The sequence below is a fragment of the Lissotriton vulgaris genome, chromosome 5 (assembly GCF_964263255.1).
Source record: "Lissotriton vulgaris chromosome 5, aLisVul1.2, whole genome shotgun sequence".
Lineage (NCBI taxonomy): Eukaryota > Metazoa > Chordata > Amphibia > Caudata > Salamandridae > Lissotriton > Lissotriton vulgaris.
This window is the reverse complement of record NC_141693.1, coordinates 2,003,844,708-2,003,867,477: the sequence shown is the minus strand read 5'-3', so window position 1 is coordinate 2,003,867,477 and position 22,770 is coordinate 2,003,844,708. Positions and strand designations below refer to the sequence as shown.

General features: G+C 47.7%; 1 protein-coding gene across 1 annotated transcript in view; it reads left to right on the top strand.

Moving 5' to 3' along the window:
- Window positions 1–22,770, top strand: part of LAMC3 (laminin subunit gamma 3) — a 713,512-nt gene that overhangs the window by 519,170 nt on the left and 171,572 nt on the right. The window contains exon 17 of the mRNA XM_086924802.1: window positions 18,983–19,161. Coding sequence (XP_086780928.1) covers window positions 18,983–19,161 — 179 coding nt within the window. The remainder of the gene's footprint in view (window positions 1–18,982; window positions 19,162–22,770) is intronic.

The following is a 22,770-nucleotide window of genomic DNA, read 5'->3' as shown; positions in this document are numbered from 1 at the left end:
AATGCCGCCAGGCACAATGGCCAGTACCAGGTGGAGAACAGTCAAGTGAACATTTTCCCTGACTACACTTACGAGACCCAGCGTAAGCGGACCTCTTTCCTAGCGGTCAAGCGAGAGTTGGGGAGCGAGGGCATTCAGTACTCCCTACTCTTTCCAGCGAAACTCCGCATCATCCTTGATGACACGACCAAATTCTTTGAAAATCCGGAGGACGTCTGCAATTGGCTTGAACTGTACAGAGCTGGTAAAGATGGCTTCGGTTCCTCCTTTCAACCGACGTCGGAGGCTGGACAACAACGGAGATCCAAAAGACTTCGGAGCCGCCGCGGTAAACCGGGCAGACCCTCGAAGGTGGAGACTGCAGCCGAGCGGCGAGGAGTGTTGGAAATGGTTTCCAACTTATCTGGCTCCCAAGGCGGACTCATCACCGAAGACTCGGAACCTGGCGGAGATGGGGGCCAATCGGACACGGAGGACTCGGAGACTGACAGTGTGAACTTACCTGTGATTACTCCTGACTTGAAATGAAATGAAATGAAATGAAATTTGGGACTTCTATAGCGCATGGCTGCCCGTGAGCGTTCCAGCGCTGAGATTGCAAAACCTCTGGGGTTAGAAGCAGGGGGGTAGGGAGGAAAGGTTATTGCGGGAAGAGGTGTGTCTTGAGTAGTTTCCGGAATTTCAAATAGTTGGGCTCGGAGCGAAGATGAGATGGCAGAGCATTCCAGGTAGTGGCGGCAGTAACCGAGAAGCGACGTCCCCCAGTACGGGCTTTTTTGGTTCTGTGGACTGTGGCCAGATGACCTTGGGCTGAGCGTAGTGGCCTGTTGGGTCTATATGGGAAGATCATGGTCTTTAGCATTGGGGGGCCTTGATTCTGCATGGCTCTATGAGTGGTACAAAGGGCTTTAAATTTGACCCTTTCGCGGATCGGCAACCAATGTAGGGCCTTAAGAGCGGGTCTGGCTGAGGCTCTGCGGGAGGTCCCTGTGAGGATCCTTGCAGCGGCATTTTGTGTTCTTTGAAGAATATTGATCGTAGATTCTGGGGCAGCCAAAAAGAGAGCGTTGCAGTAATCTAGTCTTGATAAGACTAGACCTTGGATGAGCATTTTTTGTGAGGGTACCGGGAGTAATGGGAGGATCTTTCTGGAGGAACGCAGTAACCCCACACATGTACCTGCTGTTTGTTTTGCTTGCGTTTTTAAAGAGAGGTCCTGTTCAAGCCAAAAACCCAGACTTTTGAGTTCTGTCTTGGGTTGTGGGAGGGGTCCTAGGCATGCTGGCCACATAGCAGAGGGAAGAGATGACATTTTGTTTCCCAGCAGCATGAGCTCAGTTTTCGAGCCATTGAGCTTGAGCCTTGAGGTTGACATCCAAGCATGAATTCCTTCTAAACAGTCGTGGAGGTTTTTAAGTTTGTCCTCTTCCAGTGAGAAAGATACGATCATTTGGGTGTCGTCAGCGTATGTGACAGCTTTTATCCCAAAGGGGGAAACCACGTCTTCCAGGGGGGCCATGTACGTGTTGAAAAGTGTAGGGCTCAATGAAGAGCCCTGGGGGACCCCACACTGGAGGGGAAGGATATCGGATCGCATATTCCCTTCGCAGACCTGAAATGTTCTGTCTTTTAGAAACTATGAGAGCCAGCTAAGTGCTGTGCCCCTCACTCCCAAATTGAAGAGGCGCTGAATCAGAATTATATGATCCACCGTATCGAATGCAGCGCTTAGATCCAGGAGGATCAGTAGGACCGATCCTCCCGAATCCAAGATGCATCTGGCCTCCTCGACCACTTTCAGGAGGGCTGTCTCAGTCCCCTGACCTGGACGGAAACCTGTCTGTGTGGGACGAAGGAGATTGTTGGTCTCAAGGAAGGCTGACAGTTGCTGGTTGACCACCTTCTCTGCAATCTTACTTAAGCCTGGTAGGAGAGAGATTGGGTGGAGGTTGGTCAGATCTGCGGGGTCCATGCCTGGTTTTTTCTGTAATGCCTTGACAATGGCGTGTTTCCAGTTGGGGGGGACCACTCCTTGACTAAGAGAGGCGTTGATAAGGCTGGTGGCCAAATGAGAGATGGTAGGTCCAACTTGTTTGAGGATGCGGATAGGTGCTGGGTCGTTGGGGGAGCCACTTTTCAAGTCTGAGAGGGCTTTCAGAAAGTCCTCATTGGACAGCTGATTGAAGCTGTCAAGAGATAGGCTGGTGATGGGGGCTGGTGGAGCTTCCAGGGGGTTGTTATCAGCTTTAGGTGGGAGTGAAAGCAAAATATTAGAGATTTTATTTTGAAAGAAACAGGCTACTTGGTTGCATCTGGCAACTGTGGGTTGCTGATTCGAGGGGGTATTGGGTATTTTGAGGAGCTCTTTGACTATTTTGTAAGTCTCTCGGGATGAGTTGGAGGCAGCTTTGATTTTTTTATCAAAGAAGGAAGCTTGAGCCGCTTTTCGCGGCTCAAGGCCTACTGAAGGCTGAAGGCCTACTAGATGGGCAGGGATGAACTCGGTGAGCTGATTCCATTTGGGTGGGGGAATATGACGGAGGGTGAAGGGTCTATGGAAGTCGCTGCTGGGCCATGGATTACCGGATGGGTGGGGGTGGCTTTCTAAGCCCGATATTCATGATCTGGGGCTCGGTCAGGTCTCGGTAGCCTGAGACTCGGTGACCCCTTATTGGCACTTGACCCCCTCTCGGCCCTTAAGGCATACCTGCGGTGGCTACCGTAGGGTTAGTTGGGAAAGGGGGGGTTTCTGAGGGTACGGTTTGGATGGGGACTAGATGGTACTATTTGGGACCTGTTTCGGGGGGGGTGGAAGGGAATTTGTTGCAGGGGAAAGTTCTGTTGTTATTGGGGGGGGGAGACCGCCATTGGTGTTGAATTGATTGTAAAACTGTCTATAACTGAGCATTGCTGGAGGAACCTAGATGAGACACTATGGGACAATGGCTGATGTCACTAATCTGAAATCTATCACTTGGAATGTGCGAGGCCTTCACACCATGTCCAGACGGCACAAGATCCACGCTTACCTAGTGCGTAGAGGGGTGCAGATAACGCTGCTACAGGAGACACACCTTACTAAAGCAGAAGGGCTGGCGCTACAGCGTAGGTGGAGAGGGCAGGTATACTACACCACATACTCAGCTTACGCGAGAGGGGTGCTGATCTGGGTGCGGGCTGGGGTACCCCTACAGTTACCAAATCTGTGGTGGATCCGGAGGGACGATACGTGGCAATTTCTGGCACATTGGGGGGTAGGGAGCTGAACATTTGTTGCATTTATGCGCCTAACATGGATCAACTCGCTTTCCTAACCAGGCTATTGGGCTCCTTGGCCCGTTTCCTGTTGGGGACCCTCCTGATGGGAGGGGACTTTAACTCGGTGGAGGACGTTGATATTGATCGTTCACATCCCCCCCTTCCGGACTCCCCAGTCCGACGGGTGGCTAAAGGCAGGAGGGAGTGGCAGACTCATTGGGGGCTGACGGACATTTGGCGAGCACAACACCCAGGTACTAAGGACTACTTTTACTTTTCTGGTATGCATGAACTGCATGTGAGACTGGATGGGCTGTTGGGATCGGCGGAACTAGTGTCCGCGACCGTGCGGTCTGAATACTTGACCAGAACCATCTCTGACCACAACCCTCTGCTAGCGGATTTTCGATGGTTTCCGGGTGTCCCTAGTGTACCCACTTGGAAGCTGCGCCCCGAGATATTGGAGGATCTAGTGTTCAAGACGGACCTAGAGAATAAAATCGCTGAATATTTTGTGGCGAGCGAGGGCACAGCTGGATCGAGGGCCTCGGAGTGGGATGCTTTTAAGGTGGTGGTTAGAGGCTACTGTATAACTAAGAAGGTGGGAATGCAACGGATCATCCTTGATGACCTGGCTAACGCTGACCGGAAACTCCGCGAAATGGAGCTTCTCCGCCCCGGCCAACCGGAACTTCAGGAACGGACTTCCGCAGCGAGGGAGGCGGTAGCTGTAGAAGTCGAACGATTGCGTTGTTTCGACTACAAGGCCTATGCCACCAGGTCACTTACAGAAGGGGATAAATCGGGCGCACTCCTAGCCTGGCTGGCCAATCCCATGAGACGAACCACCCCAACGGTGACAATGCGCACCGCGGAGGGAACCGAGGTACATACCCAACCAGAGATACTAGACTGCTATCTGAAGTATTATGAAAGGCTATATTGTAGTAGGCTAACTCAGGACACTGCCCAGATTGATGATTACTTACAGAACTTGCAGATCCCTGCACTGGAACCTGAAATAGCGAAGGACTTGGGGAAAGATATAGAGCTCGGTGAAATTCGTAGCGCCATAAAGGGGATGGCGAGAAACAAGACCCCGGGTCTCGACGGGCTCCCGGTGGAATTTTACTCCACCTACGTGGACCTCCTGGCCCCCCGACTGTTAGTGGTATATAGGGAAGCGAAACGCCTGGGACGCCTCCCCGGCTCGATGTGCGAAGCCTTAGTAGTCCCCCTCCTCAAACCTGGCAGGGAGGCCGATGACCCAGCATCTTATCGACCGCTATCGATGCTAACGGTTGATTATAAAATTCTGAGTAGCATATTAGCGTTGAGACTGTTAGGTCACATGAGCTCCTTAGTACATGAGGATCAAGCGGGATTCATCCCTAAACGCAACACGACTATGAATATCCGTCGCTTATTCCGTTTACTAGAGGAATCCCATGCAGAGGCCCCGTGCCCCTTAATCCTTTCGATTGACCTGGAAAAGGCCTTCGACAGCCTAGAATGGGAATATTTACGTAGGGTGTTAGCGCATTTTGGTCCGGGGGAGGGGTCTACCCGATGGACCATGGTACTATATGCCTCGGCGACGGCCAGAGTGAGAATGGGCCCGCTGGTCTCCCAACAATACTCAGTGGAACGAGGCACGAGACAGGGATGCTCGCTATCCCCTTTGCTCTTTGCACTCGCGGTAGAACCGCTGGCTTTGTCGATTCGGACTGGGGCCTACTTCGGTGGGCTACAGACCTTATCGGGGCAACAGTACATTTCCCTTTATGCTGATGATTTGCTGCTCTTCCTCGAGGATTCGGACAGTGCCCTGTCCTGGGCTGACACGGCCCTCACGACCTTCGGAGAGATCTCGGGCCTCAAAGTAAATTGGACCAAAACTTGCTTGTTTCCGGTTCGAAAAGGGGAGTCCAGACCTGACACCGTCAGAGAGATCAGATGGGAACCTAGCTGCCTCAAATACCTGGGAGTATATGTATATCATGACCCTACCGATCTCCTAGACGGCAATATAGCCCGATGCATTCGCGCACTACGAGGCAGTATGGACTTTTGGCCCACCTTGCCGTTGTCGGTGGCTGGCCGTATAGCACTGTTGAAAATGGTGGCACTCCCTCGGCTGTTATATTACTTTCGAGTGCTCCCGATTTGGATCCCGCCGGCCACCTTCCGGCTCCTGGGCTCCATGTTGGTGGCGTTCCTCTGAGGATCGGGCCGCCGAAGAGTGGCGCTCAGGACCCTGATGAGGCCGAAACCGGAGGGGGGCCTAGTGGTCCCAGACTTCGAAAAGTACTATTTAGCGGCTCAATTGCAAACCTTTACCCAGGAGATAGCGAGGGAGTTCCGAGGCCCGGAGGAGGGGAAGAGGTATGCCCAGACATATTATATCCTACATTGCATTGCGTCAACGTCTAGTTCTGAAAGACCTCACGCTCGAGGAACGCACTATACGATTATGCTGGAATCGTGCCCATGGCCGAGGGGAGCTGAAACACCCGTTTGCTCCGGAGATTCCGCTGGGTATGATCACGGCCTTGCCACACGGGGGAGACTGGTCACGCTTAAGACACTGGGAAGATGCAGGCCTACAGCTAGTGGAAGACCTCTATGAGGACGGAATGTTGCTGCCCTTCCAAGAGATTCTGGACCGCTTTGACATTCCCCGAGGCGACTTCCTACTCCACACAGCAGTCACTCGAGCGATCCAGAAGCACTGGCAGAAGGGTGTGGAGGAGCCACCAACATCACCGGTGTGCCAATATGCCATGATGTCGTCGGGGACGGTCAAGGCGGTAACGTGCTTATATTCTAGAATGATCAACGAAGGACTACCCCCGCTTGATACATTAAGGACTCGGTGGGAGGCCGACATTGGGAAAGATATACCGGAAACCACATGGGACAACTAATGCGTCGTGCCTGGAAAGGAACGTGCCACGCCCGGTTTCAATTGGTTCATTTTTACGTACTCCACCGAGCCTACCTGACTCCGGCGAAAATTCAACAATATTTTGCCTCAGATACAGCGGCCTGCCCCAGATGCCGAACACCTGCGGCGGACCTTATACATATGCTGTGGTTGCCCAGCGCTGTCCTCATACTGGCTGCTGATAGGTGACACCCTCAATGGAGTCACTGGGAGATCCCTGACCTTTGACGCGGCGGTGGGGGTCCTACATTGGTTCCCTCATACCCCCAAAAACAAAATCTCCAGTAAGTTCATTGACCTGGGGCTCATTCTAGCAAAGAGAGAGATAACTAGGCACTGGAAGGCACGAGTTGGTCCAACAGGCAGTAAATGGCACAATGAACTTCTGAAATGGGCTATGGGGGAGGGCACCCTGTGATACCAACTGGCGAGGCGACAGCAGAATGAGAAGGCGCTAGAAGCTTCACAGGAATGGGAGACATTGGTGCAGGCCTTGCGCGATTACAGATCTTCCAGCGATTCTGAGAGTGATGATGCAGCACAACCTGAGTCCCATTAGGCATACATCATACTGGTCTTCTATACAGCAGGAAAAGGTTTCCTCCCACAAGCTCTTATCACACACACACCACACTGATGGCGGGGCTAGGCGAGGGGGGGGTGGATAGAGGTAGGGGGGAGCGTAGGATACTCTCATTTCATTACATTATCACTTTGGTTTTTCATACTGCGTGATTAGTTCCCGATCCTCTGGGGAGTTGGGTTGGGTGGGACATAGGGGGGGTTTTTTAGGATGATTTAGAAAAGCAGACGAAGATCTTTCATTTATTCAGATCGACTCCAGCGGACTTTCAGACCCTCATGTGTGGACTCATCGCAGGCGCCGCCCGACCTTCGGGTTGTGGGCTGAATGGCTGCGTACGGGAGGTGCTCCCCCATCGGGGGTCTATTGCTTCTGTTTTCCTTTACAGATATGTCTCTGATCTATTATGTAATTTTGGCTGATTCCTGCAATAAAAATATATTTAAAAAAAAAAAAAAATCAAGTTAGTCCGGGTGGTAATCAGCCTTGAACGACATTGCGCACAGTGCAAGAGGGCACTGCTTCCTTCTGCCGCTCGAGTATAATTTCTACTCGAGTGGCAGCTTCCTCATCGCGAACGGAAGGTTTCTTAACATGAGTTGTAGCAACCATCTGTGACCGTCCGTGTCGAGAAATCTTGCTGGAAAGTGGTCTAGCATTCGATTTTCCTCACTTACCAACTTATCGCTGATATGGAAGTGTACGTGGAGAAAAACAAGTTATTAACCAGATTATATCGTATGACGAAAGCTGGGAACTCGGTATTACACGCATATATATTAAATTTGAAAAGGTCTGTAGTTCCGCAGTTTGAGGGTCTGTGGTTCGGTTGTTCCGAACCTGTTCAATAAAGGTCGTCGGAAATGGACGATTTTGGTATCAGCGGACCGCAAATGACGAGTGTGGTATGTACGAGTGTTTTCGTCATAATCGATCAATGAGAACACTATGTATTCAGGGATTTCGTTTTGAACCCTCGGGTTCCATTTTGTGTACGGCAGCCATTTTGTGTGGTGGCCCTCACATAGGCCGATGACTATGGCCGAGCGGGTCCTTGGGACACGTACACCTTAGCTGACTCTTGAATGACCTGGTCGAACTGACTCCCTTGCCCGAGGCTGACTTCGCTGAGCCAGTTCCTTGTTAAACAGCTGGTCAGATAAAGATCAAAGAGCAGGACATGCCGAAGTTTACAGTACACTGCACCCACCTTCCTATCTTGTTTCTAATCTGTTTCTGCTCCTTCCTTTACGACATAATCACTGATTTGGGCTGAGCTTTTACGATGGGTTTGTCCGGCCTGATCGAACAGGATGTTGAAATGTGCTTGGTCATTTCTGGTGGGCTGGACAACGGAAAATGGGATTGTCGTCATGCACTACTTTTGAAATGTCATTCTGTGATTGGTTAGTTTGTACGAAATTGATGCTAGCCTGGAATGCGATTTTTGGCATAAAAGACCATGCTTTGCTCATTGAATTTGTTCAGTCTCTAGCGAACCACCCGTGTGTACTTCGTAGACCTCTGTTCCTGGTTGCAGACAATAAACTTTGGTCTTTGACGTCATCAAGAAGTGTCCCGTGTCTCTGTTTGCAGAGGCAGGGGAACTCGAAGACATCGGGCATTTTCCCTGGCTCCGCTGGGTTCTAAAACCCGGTTCTTCAGTTGGCGCCCAACATGGGGCGACTTCAGCGGTACCGGTCCAAGCCCGAAGATCGTGAGGAGCTTCGTGTGAAAATTCTGGAGGAAGGCCTGCCACTTCATCGACCCCTGTATGTCGTCGTGGTCTGAAAGTCTTCGCTGCGAGGTTCCCCGCTTTCCGACGGCTACAAAGGACTGCTGCCCTGACTGTCGCCCTGTCTTGGAGCCATAAACGATTTGTAGAGCGAGACGATAGACGGGTCTTCTGGTGACGCCATCAACATTTCAGTTAAGAATGAGTGGAGCGTCTCCCAGTCCTTAGTTTGTTTTGGTATCCCTTCGAGGATCGCTTTGATTTGGTATCTGCAGGCCCCAAAGCCAAGGGACTTGTGTATTCATGAGACTATTGTTTTAAGGTTTCCCTTGAAGTTTGAAGCTAGACTAGTGAGCGAAGATGCCTGGTTTTAGCAGATTTGGAAAGATATTTGTTTTTGGTTGTTCTAGGGATTCCCGATTGGAGGATTCGTGTCCGGTTCCTCCGATTTGAACTCCGACCTATGAACTCTATGTGAAGCATGGTGTGTGCACCATCGGATATAATGACATTTGGGTTAAATATACGAGCAAAGACGGTGTCCTACAGTGGCCCCGTTATGGTAGTTTTGAAACAGAGATTTTAGACAATCTCGAAGTTAAATTGTTTAAGAAAAAAGCCCGGCCGGCAATGTTTGACTCTTTCCGCATATGGTGAAAAGAAGCCAAACAGAAAGCAATTAAGCTAGCGAAGATGAATAAACAAGAACGAGGTTTGTCAATGGTGCAAGCTGCTATAGCGTTTAGGGATAATTAGGAAGAGCAAGAGAGCGAACAGATGCTCAGGGTTAGGAAGTTAGCGGTAGATAAGTGATGCCCAGTTTTGCCGTCTACAGAGCAGGAAAAGAAGAAAGATCTTGTGAAAGATCCTTTGATGTCACATCTATTGAGTTTGCCACCCCCTTATGCTAGGAATGCTACGGCACCGCAACCTCCAGTTGCTTTGCCACCTGTGATTCCTCCGCAGCCAGCTCCTCTTCCGTTGGCTACTATTCCGTTGGCGCAGCCTCCTCAGGGGCCGCCAACTTTGCCTCCTCCTTCGTCTGCTACTCCTACACATATCTATAATACTCCTTCTGTTCCGATTTTGGTTTCTTCTAATGTTGTTCTGTCTTCTCCTATTCTGTCACCTTCTCCTTCTACTAGACAGATAATGACTGCTGCAGTTTCTAGTTTCTTCTCTCCTTCGTTGGGATCATTGGGTACGTCTCCTGTTGTCCAGCGTAGACAATCACGTAGTCAGTTGCCTGATGCTAATGGGCGTATTGTTTTGGATCATATGGCGCGTAAATGGGTTACGTATTCTACACAGTATGATCTTGAGGGTATTATGGATGTTTTCCATCAATGGGAAGCACCGAAGCAACGGTACGTCTTTGAGATGATGTGTGTGTTCCTTCATGAACAATGGATTGAAGAAGTAGGACAAGCTCCTTTTGAGTTGTACCGAATACGTTCCGAATTTGCAAAAGGGACCATTGTGGGTCATCTCGAGATTCAGAAAGCAGTTACGTTATTGTCATTTCGTAGTGACACTCCTTCTGAGCGACTGCTAGAGCCTGATTCGTCAGTTAGGAGAAAAGCGCGTCAGTATCCGATGCGTGAGGTTCCTCCAGTTTGGAGACCTGCTGACCCAAATGCTGCTCCACCTGTTGTTGCGCATTTTCAGCGTGTCTGGGTACATGTTCCTTGGAAGCGTGTTGAAGTCCTAGCTATTAAGCAGTCTTTGCCTGATCCGTGCAAAAATCCAGCAGGGTACTAAAAGGAGCTAACTGAGACTGTGAGTTCGTGCATCATGAATTTAGCAGACGTAGATATGTTGTTTGGGAATGTTGTTCCGCAGCCTATTTGGGGCAAGATTCGTCATACGGATCATGCACAGTAATTAGGTGATACATAGGCACACCTTAGAGATGCCGATAATAGACAAGTAGGTGGCGCTAAGCCCGAGGATTTGATTAGTGAACTTCCTGGTAGGATTATTACTTATATGAAGACTTTGATGCCTGAAGTGTGTGTCAATTGGGACAAGTTGTCTGCGTGCACGCAGAAGAAAGATGAAACGGTGTCCGACTTTTTCACGCGATTTGAAGAGACCTTTGTAGACCATAGTGGTCAGGGGAGGGCTACCGAGGGTGGCAAGAGATTGTTCGTCGACAAATTCGTGTATAATTTGCTTCCCGAGTTGTGTAGTAAGTTGGAAGATTCTGAGAGTGCTTGGGCTGTGTCCACGTCAGCGCAGATTTTAGCTACGGCCCAGTACTATGAAAATAGGCACAAAGATGACGTAGAGAAAGCGGATAAGAAGACTAAGGAATTGAAGACTAAAGTTCTTCTACAACAAGCTTATCCACCCCGTACTAATAATCAGCGCGATTATCAGCAGAATCAACAATATTCGAGAAACTCGCAAAGGAACGAGTCTTCTCAACAAGGTTTTCCATATGGGCCTAATCAGTGTGCGTATTGCAAAGAAGAGGGCCATTTCAAGAATAGTTGCCCGGTTTTGTTACAGCGCACAAATGGTGCTTCTGGTGTGAGAGGTCGAGGTGCTCAACAAGCGCCTAGAGGTAGAGGTTGTGGACAGAATGTGCGTTCTTTGCCTCCACAGAATTCTATGAATAGTTTTGATCAGCAACAGGGTGCGTTTGGTAAGACAGCTCAGTACTATATGGACGATTACTACGAAGAAGGTGAGATAGTGAATGGTGATGATTGCTAGGACAGCCATAGACAAAGAGAGGGAGTTGTTTCAGTTCCAGTAGACCAGAGTGGACCCTATGTTGAAGTGATTGCATCAGGTGTGTCAGAGCCTTTTCTGTTGGATACTGGTCCTGCGAGGAGTTCTATTATGCACTCTGAACTCCCTGGCGCACCTTTGTCTAGCTTAAAGAATGTTTCAGTAGGTTTTTCTGGCGCCCCAGTTACGAATCAGATTTCTAGTCCATTGTCTCTTTCTGTTGGACCTTGTAAATTTGAAGCACCCCTCATTTTGACGACAGGTTGTGGTGAGAATTTGTTGGGATTGGATTTGCTAAAAAGGTTGTATGCGACGCTGTATTGTTCTCCGTTAGGAGTACATCTTACATTGGGTAAGAGAGTGATCTCTCCGATGTATTTGTCTAAAGATCGACTTCCACCTGAATTGTCTTCTCTCCTTGATTCTCTTTGGGCTACTGGTCCGAACGATGTAGGCCTCTTGGAGATTCCACCATATGTTGTGACATTGAAACCGAATGTCAGGTTACCGCGTATTCCACAGTATCGTATTTCGAGTGATGGTGAGCGAGCACTTTTAGCGATCATCTATGATCTGATTGAGAAGGGTGTGATTGAGGAAACGAGAGGTAATGTGTGTAATAGTCCGGTTCTGCCTGTCTTGAAAAGGACAGATTCTTCACAGCTTCCTGTATATAGGTTTGTGATCGATCTTCGCGAGGTGAACAAGATCGTTGTTCCGCAATTCCCTGTTGTACCTGATATCACCGCTTTGTTGACTTTGATTCTGGCTACAGCCACATGGTTTTCGGTGATTGACTTGAAGAATGCTTTCTTCAGCATCCCGATTGCCGTGGAGAGTAGAGATATCTTTGGATTCTCTTTAGGAGGACGAAGTTTCCGCTTTAAGCGCGCTCCTCAAGGTTACTGGAGAATCAATCGATTTATAGTCAAGCCTTGAAAACTCAACTTGACCTGTTGGTTTTACCTGTTGGTGCTGCTCTTATACCGTATGTGGATGACTTGTTAGTTGCGGCTGATAATGAAGAGATTTGTAAAGAGGCTACTTTGTTGCTGTTAAGCCACTTGTCTTATTTTCATCACAAAGTTTCTCTCTCCAAGTTGCAATATTGTCGACAAGAAGTAACCTACTTAGGTCACCTCTTATCGAAGGAGGGAAGGAAACTGACCCTAGAAAGAATTCAAGCTATTGCGAAAATGAGCGTGCCTACAACACAGAGAGAAGTATGTGCCTTTTTGGGTATTACGTCGTACTGTAGACAGTGGATCCCTAATTTCTCCTTGTTAGCGAAGCCTTTGATAGCTCTTACTGTTAAGGATACTCCAAATCCTATTCCTTGGACTGACGAATGTCAGAAGAGCTTTTCAGAATTACGCAATGCGTTGTGTTCGGCTCCTGTGTTGGGTACTCCCGACTACAGTAAGCCTTTCACATTGTATGTCCATGAAAGAGAGGGATGTGCATTGTCATTGTTGACTCAACAGTTCGGCTATAAGCAACGTCCATGTGCTTACTTTTCGTCGACTTTGGATCCGGTAGCTAGAGCGTTGCCGAGTTGTTTGAGAGCTACAGCAGCAGCGGCTGTTTCGATTCGACAGTCTGCTGGTTTAGTTATGGACAATACACTGATTGTGATGGTTCCACATGCAGTGGATACCTTATTGAATCGTACCAAGACACAGCATTTAACTAGTGCTCGGTTGTCGGGTTACGAATTGACACTCTTAGCGAGTCACGTGCATATAAAGAGATGCAACACTTTGAATCCAGCCACGTTGTTGCCGATTTCAGCTGAGACAGATAATGACACAGAACAACATGACTGTTTCCTTAGAACAAAGAAAGGAACGAAAGGGAGAATAGACCTTAGGGATACTCCTCTTCCAGAATGTGATGGTACTTTATGGGTTGATGGTTTGTGCTTTAAGCTGCTGAATGGTGATACGACTGCTGCATATGCTGTTACGACTTTGTATACGATTGTTGAAGCTGCACGTATCCCACATAATTCAGCGCAAGCAGCAGAGTTGATTGCATTAACGAGAGCATGTGTGTTGGCGAAAGGAAAACGAGTGACTGTGTATACTGACAGCCAGTATGCGTTTGGTGTGGCTCATAGCTTTGGACGTTTGTGGCAAGAGCGTGGGTTCTTGACTTCGCATGGAACCAAAATCCAGCATGGACAGTTGGTGAATGGACTTCTTGAATCACTTACTTTGCCATTGCAAGTAGCGATTGTGAAATGCAGTGCGCATAAGAAAGTTACGGATGATGTTGGTCGTGGAAATGCGTTTGCAGATGAACTTGCGAAAGAAACTGCGAGAAATGTGATGAGTCGAATGTATGTTGCAGGTCCAGCGAGATGGGTTCCAGATAGAAGCATGTGTGAAGATACGGTTGAAAGTGTGAAATCCATCCAAGCTGAAGCTACAGAGAAATAGTTGAATGAATGGAGAGAAAGTAAGGGTAGATTCGACTCGAATGGCTGTTGGACTGATTTGTCTGAGCATCAAAGATGGTTATTACCTGATGCGTATGTGCTTCCATGGTTACAATGGCTCATGGGATGGCACATATCAGCGTGAAAGGGATTTGCAAGTTGTTGCCTCCGGTTTGGCAGAATGCAGGAATTCCTAAGTGTGCAGAGAATTTGGTTAAGAACTGCATGGTGTGTTTGATGTACAATCCTGGTAAGGGAACTCCAACCCCAGCTGGTCATTTTGCTCCTCCTACGTATCCGTTCGAGGCTTTGCAGCTAGATTTCATCCACATGGAGAGGTGCAACAACCTGAAATATGTGTTGGTGGTTGTTTGCTCCTTTTCTAGATGGGTGGAAGCTTACCCTTTGAAGGACAATACTGCCTTGTCCACAGCGAAAGCCCTTATCAAAGAGTTTTTCCCTAGATTCGGATTGCCGAGAATTATCTGGAGTGACAATGGGAGTGAATTTGTGGGTCAAGTGATGAAGAGAGTATGTGAGGGATTAGGAATTAGGCAGAAATTCCACGCTGCAAATCACCCCCAATCAGCTGGTTTAGTCAAGTGCTACAATGGCACTTTGAAATTAAAATTGGCAAAAATTCAAGCGATCTCTGGTTTACAATGGCCAGATGCTTTGCCTTTAGCCCTTCTGTCCACTAGAATGACTGTGCATTCACGAATGGGTTTGAGTCCGTATGAGGTCGTGTTTGATCGCCCGGCGAATATTTGGGGCGTGCCAAGACCGACAAGGTTCAGTGAGCTTGAATACCCTGTGTTACTTGATTACTTGTACGAACTGACGGCTAAACTGCGTGTCTTACATCAACAGGTTCACGATAGTCTGCCACAGGCTTCTGAAGATCCAGGTCACGCCATTGAACCTGGTGCCTAGGTTTTCGTGAAAAATTTTCAGCGGAGCAAGAACGAGCAGCCCCGCTGGACAGGACTGCATCTGGTCCTACTATCTACACGTTCTGCAGTTCGAGTGCACGGCAAGAAGAACTGGATCCACGGCGTACACTGCAAACGGGCTCCGTTGCCCTTACCGTACGACCAGTGGGTCCAGAAGGGACTTCCAGACTCTGAAACTGAAACTGTGCCACGGTTTTTGCCATTCAGCGATGCCCGTTTGATTGGAACAAACACTGAGAAAGAAAGCGACGATCTTCTTCAAGAAGCTGTGCCTCCTTTGAATCGATTGAACACTACTGAGCCTGAACTCTTGTTTAGAGAACAGACATTGCCTGGAAAAGATCGTTATAATTTGTGACCAAGAGTCATGGGCAAATAAAAGATAGATACAGTTTTTAGGATTTTTCTGTTTGCAGGTTAACTCTCCACCGAGGAACTACTAATTTTTGTTTTTCGAACCGCCATCCGGGTTCAGCTGTAGGGTCGCGGTAGACAAGTCTTTGGAGTGCAAGACTGAGACACTAGGTCGAAGGTTCTGGTTGGCCTAATGGAGTTGCCCTGGGTTGACAGATGCATTCCTTAGCATAGAACACCCTACCACCGCGAGCAGCATATTTAGTGAGGATGGATTTCTTCGAGTTGGAGAGACCTGTAAAGTCAATGAGTGTTAGGAGCAGGATACACAAACTGATGGCACGGAAAAGATTTTTAATATTGTGTTTATTTATGCTACTGAGTTTAATGATATTTGTAATTGGTTATGTGACATTCTCTTTTAAAGTGACGTTTATTCGCACTGTGCAACCTCCACCCACTATTTCTTTTCATTCTTTTGACTCTTTGCCCGAACATGAAATAGTCAGAAAAATGGAATTTGCCAATAATTCCTTTATTCAACTTTTGCACCAACACCAGTTAGTTATGAACACAACAAATTGTTGGATTTGTGGCCTAATGCCCCATACGACTGGTAAAGGTATTCCGTACTTGGTTTTGCCTTTCAGCCTTAATGGTTCTATTTGGGCATATAGAGCGATGTTCATCTATGCCCATAGTGTCTATCCCCTACGTTCACCGAAGGACAATCCGAAGAATAGTGCTTTAGCTAGAGGCATAGTCGGCATGGTCAAAAGGACTAATGCAGTTGAGACTATTCCGAAAGATGAGAAACAACCATATAGTGGATGGGACGTTACTGGATATGGAGTTAGTCTGAGTGTTAACCAGCGAGCGAAAAGTTCTCCACCGATTTGCATAGTGCCCCATCAGGGTCGCTATTGTCTGCAGGGTAATGGCAAGAATCCGAAAGCTCAGCTAGGGAAGAGTGTCTGCACTGAGACTTATGTATTACGTCCCAGCGTTTCTAGCAGCTAAGGGTACTTATTTTGTTTGCTACGACAACGCGTATACATGGTTGCCTCCTGACTTTTCGGGCACATGTTTTGTTTCGTTCCTGTTGCCTCCCACTTTTACAGCTGCGGCAGATTACCATAAGATGAGAGTTGCTAGAGGTGTCTTCAGTCAGGAAGGCACCGCAGGGCAAGAGTTGGGAGATTTCTTTGCGGGTTTTCTGCCATTCTGGGGAACAATGGCTAACAGCAGGACCATTCGCCAGTTGATGAGAGTGGTTGAGTCCACCATAGTCGAAACTGCCGGTGCCCTTAGTAACTTGACTGCTGAGCTCCAGTCGGATAGACTTATGACACTTCAGAATAGAGTTGCTCTTGATGTCATACTTGCAGACCGAGGTGGAGTGTGTAAGCTGATTCAATCAAGCTGCTGCGTTTTCATTCCAGACAACGCTCCGTCAGTCTTCCAGGCCATTTCCAGACTACATAAGATCTCCGATTCTGTACATATAGATAAGGGAGATTGGTCGTTGATGGGATGGTTTTGGGGATTGATATCCACGTGGGGATGGAAGATTCTGATGGTCATTGGGATGATCTTAGCTATCCTTTTTCTGTTCTGTCTCTGTGTACAGTGTGCTCCTGCTATTTGTGGCCTCTGTGCTACTTCGTGTGCAAGGAGACCTGTCCAGAGAGAGGTATTAGGTACTAGGATGATGCTACAGCAACATATCGATGATCTGATGAAGATAGACCTAGATTCAGATTGACATGGGTTTGGGCTTATTGCCTATGTAAGGGCAAAAGGAGGGCTGTAGTTCCGCAGTTTGAGGGTCTGTGGTTCGGTGGTTCCGAACCCGTTCAATAAAGGTCGTCGGAAATGGACGATTTTGGTATCAGCGGACCGCAAATGACGAGTGTGGTATGTACGAGTGTTTTCGGCATAATCGATCACTGAGAACACTATGTATTCAGGGATTTCGTTTTGAACCCTCGGGTTCCATTTTGTGTACGGCAGCCATTTTGTGTGGTTGCCTTCACATAGGCCGATGACTATGGCCAAGCAAGTCCTTGGGACACGTACACCCTAGCTGACTCTTGAATGACCTGGCCGAACTGACTCCCTTGCCCGAGGCTGACTTTGCTGAGCCAGTTCCTTGTTAAGCAGCTGGACAGATAAAGATCAAAGAGCAGGACATGCCGAAGTTTACAGTACACTGCACCCACCTTCCTATCTTGTTTCTAATCTGTTTCTGCTCCTTCCTTTATGACATTTTCACTGATTTGGGCTGAGGTTTTACGATGGGTTTGTCCGGCCTGATCGAACAGGATATTAGAATGTGCTTGGTCATTTCTGGTGGGCTGGACAACGGAAAATGGGATTGTCGTCATGCGCTACTTTTGAAATGTCATTCTGTGATTGGTTAGTTTGTACGAAATTGATGCTAGCCTGGAATGTGATTTTTGGCATAAAAGACCATGCTTTGCTCATTGAATTTGTGCAGTCTCTAGCGAACCACCCGTGTATGCTTCGTAGACCTCTGTTCCTGGTTGCATCCAATAAACTTTGGTCTGTGACGTCATCAAGAAGTGTCCCGTGTCTCTGTTTGCCGAGGCAGGGGAACTCGAAGACATTGGGCGTTTTCCCTGGCGCCGCTGGGTTCTAAAACCCCGTTCTTCAGGTTGCCCCTGTGAAAGAATCCTCACGCAAATCTCCTTATTTCCTTTTTATTGGACTACACCTGCTAGTAAATTGCAGCGTGATTCCCATTTCTTTCAAAGTTCTTATGCACAAACTTCAGACACGTTTCAAGAACTCCTGTTCTCTTTATCAATGGTTGTGTGCTTGATGCTAGGTTGCCCCTTTTCGAATTTAATGTTTGCGGCTTTGTCCGGCCGCGAAAGGATCCCGCTGCCTGAAAGGCAGACCAGTGCTGCTCCAAGAAGGAACTACGAGTCCTAAGATGCCAGGAGCCACGCCCACAAAGGGCAGGACTATTGAATAAATATAGTGCAAAGAAGCAAGAACGAACGCTAGCAGTCAGCACACAACCATTGATAAACAGAACAAGGGTTTTCGAAACGCGTCTGGAGTTTGTGCATAAGAACTTTGAAAGAAGTGGGAATCACACTGCAATTTACCAGCAGGTGTAGTCCAATAAAAAGGAAATAAGAAGATTTACGTGAGGATTCTTTCACAGGGGCAACCTTTTCGAATTTAATATATATATATTTTCCATGAACTCCGTCTTAATATCCACTGCTGCCAGGACAAAAAAAACGAACCGGACCCATTCAGGTAGATTTGCTGAATTCTTTTATTTAGTGCATCCCTCTGTCCGCCATGACGCGTTTTGGGCCCTGGAGCCCTTGATCACAAGGCTGCTGTCAGCTGTAATGCTTCTCTTTTGCTGGGTCTGAGGAGGCTTATCTAATAAAAGGTCTTAACCCAAATAGCCCTTGTGTGTCCTATATATATATATATATATATATATATACTGGTTCACTGTTGTTAGATTGTATGGTGCTCGCTTAGGTGCGGGACCTCACGGTAGAACCACAACCATAAATACTTTCTCACCGTCCTTTGATCCCAAAAGACAAACACGGTCGCGCTCTTGCGAATAACCAACGGGTTTCAGTATAGCCTTATACCGTGACCAAGGTATAAGGCTTTACCGAAACGCTTTGGTTATTCGCCTGTTCCCTGTTTCAAAAATGGATTAAGAATAACTTAATTGTGCGAAGAAACAAAATCTTCTTTGTCTTTTGGGATCAAAGGACGGTGAGAAAAAATATATATATAAATATATATATATATTTTTTTTTCTTTATATGTGTGTGGGTGTTTTAGTGTTGTGCCTTCTTTGCATCCGATATAAATGAACTGCCACATTTAGAATGTGCTTTGTAAACCATATAAACATTTTGATGGTCTCTATGCTTCTTCCACCTCCCCTTTCCTCTATCCTCTGCAGCCTGCCACTGCTCCCCGCTGGGCTCCGTCTCCCCCCAGTGCTACGAGAATGGCACGTGCACCTGCAGGCGTGGCTTCGTGGGCTACAAGTGTGACCAGTGCCAGCAGAACTTCTTCTACAGCCCGGAGAGAGCGGACTGCGAGGAGTGTCCCACCTGCTACTCACTGGTGAAAGAGGAGGTAGGCTGGGCCATTGGTGCATCTGGGAGAGGGGTTTCTTCTGGACAAAGGACTTCACCTCTGCTCTCAAATAAAGGGTCTCTTACCCTGGACCTCTTTCAGCAGCAGCTTTTCATGATGCCGGTTCCTCCTGCACCTAATTCATTGTCCCCTACTTTGTGGTTTTATGATACTCCCCTGTTTCAGGCTGTAAGGTGGGTGAGCCCTCTTTTATCAGACTTCTTAGCACACTGGCTTAAAGCTCTCTCTGCCAGGTTCTCACTGACTCTCTGGGAACTGGCTCGCATCTTCTTCCTCAGAGTGTCCATCTCAGAGACCTGTCGGTGTACACGCGCTATGGAAGAGCACATTAACATAACATAACATAACATCTCAGTTAGTCCATGCCCAGCTGCCCTCTCTGGGTGAGGTATATGCCAAGCTCTCCTCTGAAGGTAAGCTCCATGCCAAGCTGCCCTCTTTGGGTGAGCTCCATGCCAAGCTGCCCTCTTTGGGTGAGCTCCATGCCAAGCTGCCCTCTCTGGGTGAGCTCCATGCCAAGCTGCCCTCTCTGGGTGAGCTCCATGCCAAGCTGCCCTCTCTGGGTGAGGTAAATGCCAAGCTGCCCTCTCTGGGTGAGCTCCATGCCAAGCTGCCCTCTCTGGGTGAGCTCCATGCCAAGCTGCCCTCTCTGGGTGAGTTAAATGCCAAGCTGTCCTCTCTAGCCAAGCTCCATGCCAAGTTGCCCACTCTTGGCAAGCTACACGCAAGAATCGCCCTCCACGACCGGAAGCCATGCTCTTCCCACAGCCTTCAGCCAGCCATCTGTAGGCTAGGATCATTCTCACACACCTTAGTACCACTCTGCCAGGGGCGTAGGAGACACTACATTTCTGGGAGTGACAGGGACAACCTTGTGGAATTTCCAATTACCATCTACAAATCGCCCATTGTGTGAGAACTGCACCCCCTGCTAAACAAATACAATCACATGGTTTTGCAATGAAATATTAAGAAAGACAGGCATGTAGTCACCGTTTGCAAGTATGATTCATAGTTATTTACATTCACAAAGTAATTAAACTAAATGTGAAAAAAACTTGTTTATGAATCTTGCATCTTCATGCACCAAGCAAACAAAAGGGGGGGGGGGCACAAAAAGGAAGAATGAACTAAATGCTCTTAGCGACATTTCTAAACCTCAAAATGCAATTGGACTAATTAGAAATGGTATTTTCTTGCTGCAGGCATCTATAATAAAATTATGAACTTTAATTTGAAAAGCCAATAATTTCTGGCGCTGTTCAGAGCGGAGCACAAATTATTTCGCTATTGCCTGTAGGTCAACTGAGTCCACCATCTCTTTATGTATGTTGCACATGTCAACCTGATTCAGTCTTTTCTGGGATATAGTTGATCTTAGCCAAGTTTTCAGAAGGTGTAGACCTCAGACTCACAGGAATCAATCACTAGTGGGAGAGGTGTGGCACAGCGGCCAGGGTGGCTGACTCTGGAGTGCGAGGCTCTTGGTTCGATCCCCAGCGCTGGAAGCAGATCAACTCAGCATCATGTGACTCTGGGGAATAGCTCACTTAATCTCCCCGACGGCCCGCAGTGCCTTGAGACTCTTATGGGTGATTAGTTTGCGCTTTACAAATACCGGGTTATTATAATCAATCAGTGGTTTGTAAAGCACGACTATTCACCCATGGGGGCCTCAAGATACTGGCAGACCCGAAACAACCCGTAGTAGCTTCTCAACCTGTGAAAAGAAAGCTCTCTCCCTTGGAAGCATTTTTCAGAGTTTGTGTTCCAGTTCAGGGGTCTGAAGAGTACTTGAACACACTTGATAATATAGTTAATTGAGCAGAGAGCAGCAAAGGGTCAGTTTCTTTGTACTGAGCAAGAGAGTCAATGCTGCTGGGCTCTGGTATGCAAATGGAATGCAATTGTTAAGTTTTGAAACACGCGTAGTATATATCAGTATCTACCATGCGCTCTGTCCAGTACGTACCCACTGCCACAGGCCTTGTCCACTGCGCATGTTCTAGTCCTGGAACTAGAATATTTGACATCTAATCTCGGCTTTACCATTTCACTTGAATATGACGGACATAAACACTGTGACTAGAATAATGTTTCCCTGGGAAAGAAGCATCTTGGCCTTGCCATAGGAACTACTGACATTCCAGTTGTGGTCTAGTGGGAAATGTGAAACAGGAGACATGTTTCTTTAGTCCCGGCCTCCCATTTGGCCAAATTGTGTGCTCTTGGACATTCACATTTCTGAACTTGTTCCTTTTTTGGAAAGAGTGGGAGTATTTTAATTCCATGTAAAAACTACTAGCAAGAAAGTGGTTACAACGTAGGCTGAATAATACTTGGGAAGTAGGAAGTACCCACTCGTAGGGTATATTCACCTAAATGCAGTAAATGGCAAATGTATAGCCAGAGCCGCTGGAATTATGCGATTGAGGGCCATGGTGTTTTTCTGTATCATTATGGATTCGCCACTTAAACCCTAATCTGCTGCATAATCTACAAATGTTAACCTCAAAAAAATTGTTTCTAGCTCAAACGGTTCAAAAGTTACTATAAACGCAGCCACACATGTTGCTGTGCAGTGAAAGGCCCTTTTAAAAGATTGACTGGCCATCTTTTTGTTACTTATTGCCATGTTGAAGATGGAAGAGGTGTGGCGCAGTGACCAGGGTTCCTCACTATAGACCACAGGGTTCACGGTTCGATCCCCGGCTCCATGTGACTCTGGACAATAGGTTGCTTAATCTTCCCGACGGCCCCCAGCGCCGGGACACCTCTCTGGAGGTAGCTGTGTGCTTTACAAATGCTGTCAGTTATTTTTGGTGTTACACTTGTATAAATGAGGGGCGCCCTATGCTCAGACTGTGTTAACAAGGGTAAAAATACAAAACAAAGTAATACTAGCACAAAATGTGCTGCACAATGCTGCACAATTTCTCTTTTCTTGCTGCATAATTTAATTTCCCTGTCTAGCCTTTGCCCCAACTAGCAGTGCGCTGCAGTCTTGGCTCTACTAATTTAACTGACTGTTTGATCCTGGGCACATAATATTTTCCCTGTGCCTTGTCTCCTTAGTTGACAACGTGAGAGCACTTTGAAAGAGTCTTAATGGAAGAAATGGACACGAGGCCAGGCTAACCTTTGCGCCACAGGTGAGACCTGCTCTCACGTATAGTCGTGATGACCTGATTAATCTAAAGAAAGGAGTAACTCCTAACTGTATCACATTGGGTGCTCACACTTGTGCCCCTACTTTCTGTACTGGATGCAGATATAATCTCTTCCCTGATAAACCATGTCGCATGGGAGTTGGTGCTGATAAATACCGACTGGCTTTACTTAATTGTCGTTCCTTACCAAAACATGCGACTGAGCTCGCTCTGCTTGTGGAGGAAGGAGATTTAGATGTACCTTTCCTTACGGAAACTTGGACAAATGAAAGCTCCCAATCAGATATTGTACGCGCTTTACCCTCCAATTATACCATACATAGACAAGACCGACCTGATGGTCGGGGGGAGGGATTGCCATTATATTTAGGAACACCCTAGGATGTCGAATAGAAATCCTCTCAATCTCTGGAGCTGA